At 41.4% G+C, this 10433-nt stretch overlaps 1 protein-coding gene across 6 annotated transcripts in view; it reads right to left on the reverse strand.

Moving 5' to 3' along the window:
* The window catches only part of dgki (diacylglycerol kinase, iota), a 40543-nt gene extending 30375 nt beyond the window's left edge, over window positions 1–10168 (reverse strand). For all 6 annotated transcript variants that reach the window (XM_077499746.1, XM_077499750.1, XM_077499745.1 and 3 more), the window contains exon 1: window positions 9697–10168. In XM_077499746.1, coding sequence (XP_077355872.1) covers window positions 9697–9929 — 233 coding nt within the window. In that variant the 5' untranslated portion in view covers window positions 9930–10168. The remainder of the gene's footprint in view (window positions 1–9696) is intronic.
* Window positions 10169–10433: the final 265 nt, after the last annotated feature.

Consider the following 10433-nt stretch of genomic DNA (forward strand, 5'->3'; position numbering starts at 1 on the left):
CATGCAGCTACACCGGGGCTCACTATGGCATCTGATAAAACACAAACACACAAAAGGAGATGTAAATGTCAGCTCACAGTAGTAAACAACACGCAGAGCTGAAAACATGAGACGTGCCACAACCTGGCAACGCCAAAAGTGGAAACATTTGGAACTTCCGTCTTTTTGCGGTTTGTTGTGGGCTTTTTTTGTGTCATCGTGGCGCATCCCGTCGTCAGGTTGCGTACAGGAAGTCTGACTCTTTCCTTTCCGACCTTCCTCTCTCTCTATTTATAAGTTCTTCTCTCGCATTCCCACTCTCCGCAGTTTGAACTCTCCTGATGCGGCTGCATTGACACGATTTCAGACGTGATCACGTCAGGATTTGCAAATCCTCAGATCGGTATCAGGGCCCTCCCCCTCTAACTTTGAAACACAAAACATGTTGTGTATTATTAGTGCTGTCTAGGGCTGGGTCTAAAATATCGATATATCGATATCGAATCGATATTCCTTTTCAACGCCCAATATCGATTCATAAAACCATGAATCGATACTTTTAATACAATTACTGGTTCGGTCATTGTTTTCCAAAGTAAAAACAGATGTTTGCAAATGTCTTATTTTTAAACACAGAAGATAATCAGTCTTCTTTCAAAAGTGAACAATTACTGTTGATATGCTCAAATCAGAGGATTTGTACAATTTTAAATGTAAATATGGCTCCAAACGAATACTCGATTATTAAAATAGTTGTCGATGAATTTGATATTTGGTTAATTTTGACAGCCCTAATGTATTTAAAACTATCACATATATTTGCCTTAATAAAGTCCATTTAGCTTAATGCTAGGAAACAATGTGAAACTCCATAGACAGGCTAACAAAACTAGCATTATGCAGTATGTGTAGGTGCCAGAGAATATTAAACATAATGTAATACACAACATTTCTTTGAACTCAAATGGAGGGGCAACAATCAGTGTTAAGAGCTTTCTTATATTTGGCTCCTCGTCATATGCAAATGAGTGTTTCTTTACAGCTTTTGCGCACAGCCAATCGCGGCTCTCGTTTGTTGCGCAAAGACATGACATCATAAGACATGCAGGGAATCCCTAATGATAGGCGGAATGACGTTGGGACGCAGCTCACGTCGCGTCCTTTGCTCACAAGATGACATCGCACGACACGAATGCCACTCGGCACAATTAGCATTATTGTTATTATCGCACGTCTCTCTCGATACTTTGATGTATATTTAAAATGATATGATCGCTCCTTTAACTTCTCTCTCGTCTCCACTGGCCTACATTCGCTCTCCTCTGGGAAGGATGGAGGGGAAAAGAGGAAAGGAGGAGATCAAAAGACCTTGACGTGACAATCACGCTTCCTCCTCCTCCTCCTGTACACTTCCTCATCATCATCATCTTCTTCCGCCTCTTTTTCATCTTCCTCTTTTCCACTGCTTCTATCTCTCCTTACTCCTCTGCTCTCTTCGCCTCTCTTCCTCCTCTGCTTCCATCTTTCCTCCTCCTCTCACTCCTACTGTTCTTCTTTCTTCTCCTCTTCTTGTCCATCTTATCTTCCTCTTCTTCTCCTCCCTCCCTCCCTCTCCTCCTCCTGCTACTCCGCTTCCCTGTATCCTCTTCTTCCATCTCTCGTTCGTCATCTTGCTCCTCCCCCCCTTTTCCTCTTACTCATCCCTCCTCCTCTTCATTCGCCTCCCTCCCGTTCCTCCTCTTCCTGGTTCGTCCTTCAACTCTCTCGCGCTCTCCCCTCATCCCTCCGGCCTCCCACCCGTCCCTCTTTTACCTCCTTCGTTTGCACACCGACTCAAGTGAGGGTCAAATTCATATTAGGTGATGACGCCAGATGATTTTTTCATTTTTTTCTTCCAAAAACTCCCACTCAGAGATGCTGCTGTAAAGCACAGGCCTTCTGTTTTTGCAACTTCTTTTTTTTTCTGAAGCAGTTTTGAAAGTCACAGTTAACGGTTAACTTACTATTGTATAATATATATTATAATTCTATTGATGATTATGTTTCAATTGCTTTGAATTTTCATCTAAACAAAGAGGAGTTCTAATCCGTGCAAGTCATGAGACGCAGGCAGAAAATTGGTGATAGTCCTTCACCCTCCCTCTGCGTGTGTGTGTGTGGGAGGCATCGCATTGGCACAGCGCGTGTGCATCTCTGACCTCTCCTGCTGAGAATAGATGCAGGCACATGAGATATCGAGATAAACATGAATATGAATTATTAGACCATACAGGAACAGAAAGCGCAGGTAACACATCCAAATAATCATCATAATAATAAGTCTTATCGTGACAGCCAAATGGCAGCATTACAATTAGTGGCGGAGAGGTGCGTTGCCGCTTTAACCTCGAGCCGCAGCTGCCTAATAAAATGTATCATTCGCTAATGGCCAAAACACACATACACACACATGCGTGCGCACGCACACGCGGCAGGATAAAGATGCTGTCTCACTAATTATAGCGTATCTGTAGCTGAGGCCTGCCAGGTTTGGTGTGTGTGTAGGTGTGCGTGTGTGGGGGGGATGCACCATTGTGTGTCCGCGCGTGCACGTTTGATCCAAAACGAAGCCGAGGATGAAACGACAAACTACAAAGACGAACACGATAACAGCAGAATGTCAATGTAAGCTCCACGTGTGTGCGTGTTTTAACGTGCGTGTGATTCATCTCTCTGAGTGCTGAGAGATGAACAGTCGTCAGTAATCCTACCTGTGCATGGACACATTGCACGAGCCGGCACATTACACCTTGTTTTCGGTGTTGCGAACCATCGTCACGGTAACGCGATAAATGTCTCAGTAAGTTGACACAGCACGAAGGCAACCCCAACAAACTTCAAAAATTTAAAAAAAAAAAAGAAAGAAAAAAAAACGCGCCAAGCATATGAAACAAGGCTTGGAAATTGTAAAAATCAAGCCCTTGTCTCCACTCTCAAATGTGCTGGACCTGCTCAAACTGCCGACTGCCAATCAAATATTACCACCGCGACCGGGACAAAATGGAAGCTCCGTCTCCATTCTTCTGCTTATAAATAATGTACTGCTGTCACTAGCAAATATTTTTAGAATCGATTAATCTATTGAATATTCACTCTATTAATCGACTAATCAGTTTCAGTGAGTCAGTGATCAGACCAGTGATTGGTGTTTATTTCGTACTTCGTATTCATATAGTTATTAACAAAAAATGATGGCATTGATGTTGTACTATGTTACCGGTTCGGTTATTGTTTTGCAAAGTAAAAACAGGTGTTTGCAAATTATTTTTAAACACAGAAGATAATCAGTCTTCTTTCATCAAGGAGCACAGAATACTATTCTAGTATATATTTTAAAACGGCAAAAAAGGAAAGTAGTAATTGGTCTTTATATGTGCTGTGAAGTGGCAAGATACAGACCACGCTAGGGTTGCTTGATTATGAAGAAAATATTAATCACGATTAATTTGGTAATAATTGAAATCACGATTAGGACAATCATTTGTTTTTTGGTCCAAAACAAGAAAATGTTTAAGCATGCAAAAAATATTAAGACAAACACTATAATTAAGCAAGTTCCTTACAGACCAAACGAGATGTATTAAATTAGTCATTTTAAAATTAAAAAAAGGTGCAAATATATAAATTTAAACATCTTAAAATTAGTATTAATAATCTTGGATTTTTGTTTACGATTATGCCTATTTTGTCATTGATAGATTATCCATATTCCTATGCCAAGTATTGATATTTGTATTTAATATACAGCCACGATAATGACTCCATATTGTTCAGTACTTATTCAGCAATTATTTTTATCTGTCCAGCAACTGACTCAGTTTTGCATACGTTTCTATGAAAAATGTGAATTATATATTCAATTTTACAGTCTTAAAACATATTTTATGTTTCGACTTTTTGAAGCAGGCAATGTTTGTATTTGTTTAAAAAAAATAATACACTCAAGTGTACCCATTGTGAACAGCTAAGATGTTGATCTACTAATTAGAATATGTTTTAGTCATAAATGGTCAAATAAAAACGCTATTGTTATTGTTATTGTTGTTTTTTTGGGGGAAATCCTCCATATAGTAGCTTTAATTGCGGTATCGTCATATCGTGAGATAATGGTTATCGTGAGCCTTGTATCTCATATCGTATAGTACCGTGAGGCACCTAGAGGTTCCAACCACTCAGTTCCAGCATTCAACAATTGGAAAACAAGAAACATTTGCGACCCTCCCCGTACTTGGCCAAGTAGAAAGCATGTGTGAGTGCGTGTGTGTGTGTTAACAAGATTTCCCAGCACGAAAGCGAGAGAGAGTCTCGGCGAGAGTCGTGTCACCTCAGCGGGTTCATTATCGGTACGGAGCAGACAGACGGATGGGCATGTTGGATGGACGGCTCTCTGGCGGATGTTACGCAAGATGGAGAAAGAATTGACAAACGTTTTGTGGTGACGCCATCGCAGGAACTTCTCATTTTTGCTCTCTTCTGTTTCTTTTTTCAGCTTCCTATCTAAACCGGGAAAAGCCTCTTGCAGCTAGACGACTAATAAAGAGCACCCCCCCAACCGTCAGCCAATCTCCCTTAACGCCCGGTTCAGTGAATTATGGGCAAAATAAGCCACAACATGCACGCACTGCTAAACGCTCCCAAAGAAGCAAAAGAAAAACGCGCACAAATCCTGTTACACTCGTTTTCTCCTGCACCTCACATACATTCAATCTGCTTGACACATTACAACACTTCTTCGTCATAAAATCATACACAGTATATATAAATCCCCAGAGTATTCTTGAAGCATTCCGTGAAGCGCACTTGTGAACCGGGCGTGCCCGCGTGGGACATTAAGGGCGAGTCCGTTTCCAGGAGCTCGCTCATTATTCATCTCATCAGCGAGAGCCACTTCAGCTGCGACGGGACGCAGCCGACATCCATTTTAAATTTATGGTACATGTATGGGACAACACCACGGATAACACTGTAAAAATACTATAATAAAATAGAACTAGAAATCAATTTAATATTTGAATAAATAATACAACTGTATAAAAGAGGATAAATAGGTAAACATGATTTAATATTTGAGAAAAGATCTAAAATAAATGAAAATACAAAATACAAAAACTGATTAAATGTAAAATCAAATAAAAAAAATCATACAAATTAAAAATGTTAATTGTAAAACTCCTGAAAAAGTTCATACAAGCACAAAATGTTAACATTTGCTAAAAACAATTGTAAAAAATAGTACACATTATGCAATGAAAAACAGACATTTATTGAATCTAAAAAAATCTAATGATAAAAAAATTATAAACATGAAATTACTTTAAAAATACATAAAATACAAATAAAAACTAAATAAATACAATGAAAAGGAATAAAGAAAGAAATAGGGATCTTCCAATCACATTTTTTTGCACCCGAGTCATCTGATTTTGAGGATCTGCCGATATCGAGTCCCGATCTGATTCCTCGGCAAAGTATTAAGGAGGTGGGGGGAAGTGCTTCCAAATGTTTTTTTTTATTTTATTTTTTTTATTTTTTTTAACAAAACCATCCCAGTAATTTTGGGGTGGGGGTGTGCCATCAGAAGTGCACAAAATAATGAATAAAAATAAATAAACTGTTTTGTTTGGCAATATGTTTACCGCTGGATGATTTTGTTGCTTTGTAGCCCCTGAAATAATGATAATAATAAAAACAAAATTGCCAAAAATGAAAACCCCGATCATTTTCTCCCGATACCAATCAGCTGAAAATGACGTGATTGGGACTCGGTTTCCGATCACGTGATCGGGATCGGGACATCCTAGAAAGAAATGTATTATTTTTCAATATTTTGACAAAATATTTAAATACAACAAAAAAAAACAAAAACAAAAAAAACACTTTTTCCACTTTTTTTTTAACTAGCCTTGTGGGCCGTGTTTAATATTTATTTTTTGTGTATATGTCGCAGGTAGCTGAGAAATGGTGGCGGGCCGCAAATTAACCCACGTACCAGAGTTTAGACACCACTGAAAGGCTCAATCAACACATATGAAACAAATACATTTGCCCATTTATTGTTGGTTTATTTTGCCTTTCTGTGATTGAATATGTGTGGTTCGGTCGTGTGTGTGTGTGCGTGAGCGAGCATTACCACATCCTGTCGTGCGGCGAGGGAACGTAACAACTCGTTTCTGGAGGTTGAAATGAAAAACGGGCCTGGCATAAGGATCCATTTTCTTTCTTACGACACACGCAATACTCTCCTCGCGAGGCCAATTAGGACGCCACTGCGCCTTTCAACTGCCCCTGACAGAGACAGGAAGTGCACTTTAGTGACTGAGCAGCTAATTGGAGGAATGTCTTACACACCAACTGTCTTGCTGACTAATTCGCTATCACGCATAGAAAGAACGAAATCATCTTTCTGGAGGCTGGGCTGGGATGTCAAGTCTAAGAATAGATGAAAGAAGGGACATTATTCTGGAAGGACACACATCCACGAGCGTGACGAATGTCTGGCAGATATGTAACACGTGCTGCCGTAGCATCATTTCTCAACCTCCTTCACATGTCCACATATGGTCACTGGCACGAGCGGACACTCAAAACAACCTTCTTACGCCCCGTCGACGATGACCAGCTTAGCGCCATTCGCTATGCATGGCCGCCTCGGAGGCGAGCAAAACACAACACTTACTTACTGAGATGTCTGCCTCGCCTCACAAGGCCCCCGATTCGTTCACTCCCGAGGATTTATGTGGGGAAATAAGCACGGCATAGATGACTTTTACAATAAATTGGTCCTGCTGCACACCCCAGACTGGTGAAAATTCATACTTCCCCCGTGGCCGGTTTCACTGAGCATTATGGAAATTGGCAGATATGTCTATCATGAGTTGAACCACATAAAAATCATGAAGCCGTGTTCGGGAATACACATTTTATGGTATTTCAAAAGAGGCCATTTTTGGGATCGTTTTATTGGAAATGTTTTAAAAATTCAGCCGCCGAATCTAACTCATTCACTGCCAGCCATTTTCACTGAAGCAACCCCCTTCGCTCCCAGCTGTTTACTGGATTTTGACTAATTTACAAGGTCCACAGAATATAATGTTTTATTTCTATAAAACATTAACCTGGCAATAGCCAGATGGATATGTATCTGGGAACTCTCCACAGAAATTTCGTCGGGAAAAGGCAGGACATTCTTTACAATAATTCGAGCTGATTCGACGATGTGACATTCTACACTTTGTTTTACCCAATCACGGCCACGGGTGAAAGTTTTGTGTTCGTTCTTATCGAACATCTTACCAGCTAGAAATGCACGAAGCGCCTCTCGCTGTTCAACATTCAACAAGGAAACGGTGAATCATTCTGCGAGAACAGAATTAATTGCAGCGTCCATTCGTCCATGTTAGGTTTGTTTGTTAGCTCCGGCGTCGGCGCTTCCTGGTTTCGAGTTGCATATCCCGCCCCCAAACACAATGTCGCTCTGTGATTGGTCCCAGTACAAGATGTATTCTCCGGAGTTTGTGAACTCACAAATACCGCAAGAATTCAACTTGCGAGAGGCAGGTTAATAAAACATGGAACCTACCAAAAGTAATATTAGTCTTTTCTTTCATCAGGGGAAAAAACATATATTTGAATCGGTTTCCATTTTGCAGCAATTAGCCTGAGCTAAGTTTTATCATTACTCGCAAACCTGTTGAAAACACTGGCAAAAAGAGCTTGTTGCAACATGGCCCTGGCTGATCTCTTATACTCTGCTGCCACCTGTTGGCCATTTTTTGCAATAACTACCATTGCTTTAAGCGACCTCTTCGTGTCAGAAGCTGTATCTAAGCCTTCTATATTCTCTAGCATAAAAAAATAAAATAAAATAACATAAAAAATGTATAAATACGTTTTTGGGAACGAAGAACAAAGTATTAAAAAACTTATTTATACGTTTTGGGGTTTGAATTAGTTAATTACCCTTTGCAACATGAAATTTGGTAGACTTGTCCACTATGAGTAAACCTCCCAAAAAAAAAAAAGTCTCAAGAAGCCATGCCCGAAGTCTGCCATTCTGGTTTGGAGCAGCCACAGTTGGGGTTATTTCCAGGGATCCTGAACTGTTTTTGAAAATTCAACCCCCAAAGGCTCAAGTCGGTTTCCCTTTTGCAACGTGACATTTGGTAGACATACCCAACCTGAGCAGACCAATGAAAAAGTCTTGAAGAGCCATGGCTGAAAAGCTGCAGGAAGCCCATCATGTTGGCTTGAAGCAGCCATTTCACAGTCAATTAGACAATTTATAGTGGCGCTTTAGAAGACAAACCCTTCCTGGAGTTTTTTTTTTTCCCCCATCAACCCATGAACGACTTTCCCAAGAAAAGGGAGCCAAAATGTTAAAAAGTGCACACAAGACTGGTTTGTCTGAGGTAAATGAGAGATCATTAAACAAAACCATTAACTGAAATTGCCTTCCAAATCAATTTGTATGCAATTTGACACACAAGCAATAGGGAACTCCACCATGTATTTGATCCATTCTGCCCTACCTACTTGGGCTCAGTGTAAGATAATTAACATCATCTCCTGCTCCCATTTAAGACATCATAGTCAGATGACCAAATAAAGTTACTTCTGTCCTCGAAATATGAGACGATTATGTGTAAAACAAATTATTGACCATCCAATGGATCTGATTGAGACATTCCACACATTTATGACAGTGACATCTGACAACATGAATTGATTTGTGTGTGTGCGTACGTGGTCTTCACTATCACCAGCAGCTGCCAGTCACACCAGGGTGTCAGGCTGCGGTTGGCGTTTACACACGCGCACACCCGCGGAGGAACAATCAATAGTGTGTGTGTCCCCTTGGCATGCTCCTGCACAAGGCATCGTGCCTGTCAACCATTCAAATGCTTCGAGTGTGCTAAGTCGCTAGCCAAGCCACATTTGAGGCTTCGGAAGAGGCTAGAACCCAGTTGCTACGATGTTTAGCAACACAAACGTTGTGGCATATCGTGATTGTGTTGGGATTCCAAGCTACTGTGCAGCAAATTATCGGATTTCAATTTATGTAGGCTATACACTTTTTTTATTTTTTATTTAATGAAAAATAATTTCGGTTTGGTACTGTTGGGAACCTAATGATTCCATATTAATTATTTGCTAGTAAATTGTGATTCAATTCAGTATTGTTTTACATGCTTTGTTGTCAAATCAATAAGAAGTAGAAATACACAGTTTGGGGTTCTGGATTTACACAAAAATCCAAAATAAGACCAAGAGTAAAAAACAAAAAACAAAAACAAAAAACAAACCTGAAGGTGATGGTGTCACACCACTTTGTTTGGTCACCATTTCATGTCATCGATTAATCAATACGATCCAAAGCTACAAATTGTTCATCCATCGATATCAACAACATACAGTAGCACCAAAACTGGATTATTTGATGATATTTTTCAAATGTAAAATATGTGCCCTAGCTCAATAATTGTTGGGAAACGTGTGAGGTCATAAAGTCTTATCTATGCCAGTGACATATAGTGACAGGCACAAACATACAATCATTGGTTCTGCCTGTGCACGTTTTGCGACATTTTTCTACAACAACGTAAAATGGATCAATAAAGGTTCGGGAAACATCGGGTTTAATTGCACAAATAAATTGATCGCCGCATCACGTCAACTTACCGATAGGACGTCTGTTTCCGGAACGCCAGCCCCCTCAGCTTGTCCTCCAGGCTCTCCTGCTCGATGTCGGGGAGGCTGCTGAACGTGTCACTACAGCATCCCGCCGAGGTGTCCTCCGAGCCCGCACCGGACTCCGATTCGCCGCCGTCCGCTCCGAGCGAAGCGAGTCGCGCGCTCAGGCTGGCCACCGGAGTCGCAGCAGCCGCAGTCGCCGCAGCCGCTTGGGGGTCCATGGCGGTCGGTCCTCGCGCTGGACCCCCCGCCACCGCCGCCGCCAGGGATGGATCACCCGCGGACGACGACGGGCAGACGGTGGAGGAGGCTTCCGGGACGAAAAGGTGGAGGGTCCGCGCCGCGGTTGTCCAGCGTGAGGCCGTAAAGCGACGCTCCTCTCCCGAGCCCGATGAGCTGGCTGGCTGGCTGCCTGGTGAGCTGCACTCTGGTGCTGCTCAGACCAGAGCGGGTGCTGACGCGTGACGTCACCCTACCGGAAACATAGTGTACCTCCTTCAAAATAAGATGACGTGCTCCAAAGTACTAGCTGCGAACGCTTTGCTGGCCCATACAGAGGAATGAACGGATGCAACTCGTATCAACATGTGGCCTTAAGATTCCACGTCATGACTCATTCAACAGAATATGGTGGAAAGCACTACATTTATTTTAATGAAATTCTTTATCTAACTTCAACTAAATTCCTCAACACCCCCTAATAAGGATGGTAACAAAGCACTTTT

The sequence above is a fragment of the Festucalex cinctus genome, chromosome 16, assembly GCF_051991245.1.
Source record: "Festucalex cinctus isolate MCC-2025b chromosome 16, RoL_Fcin_1.0, whole genome shotgun sequence".
In the NCBI taxonomy this organism is placed as follows: Eukaryota; Metazoa; Chordata; class Actinopteri; order Syngnathiformes; family Syngnathidae; genus Festucalex; species Festucalex cinctus.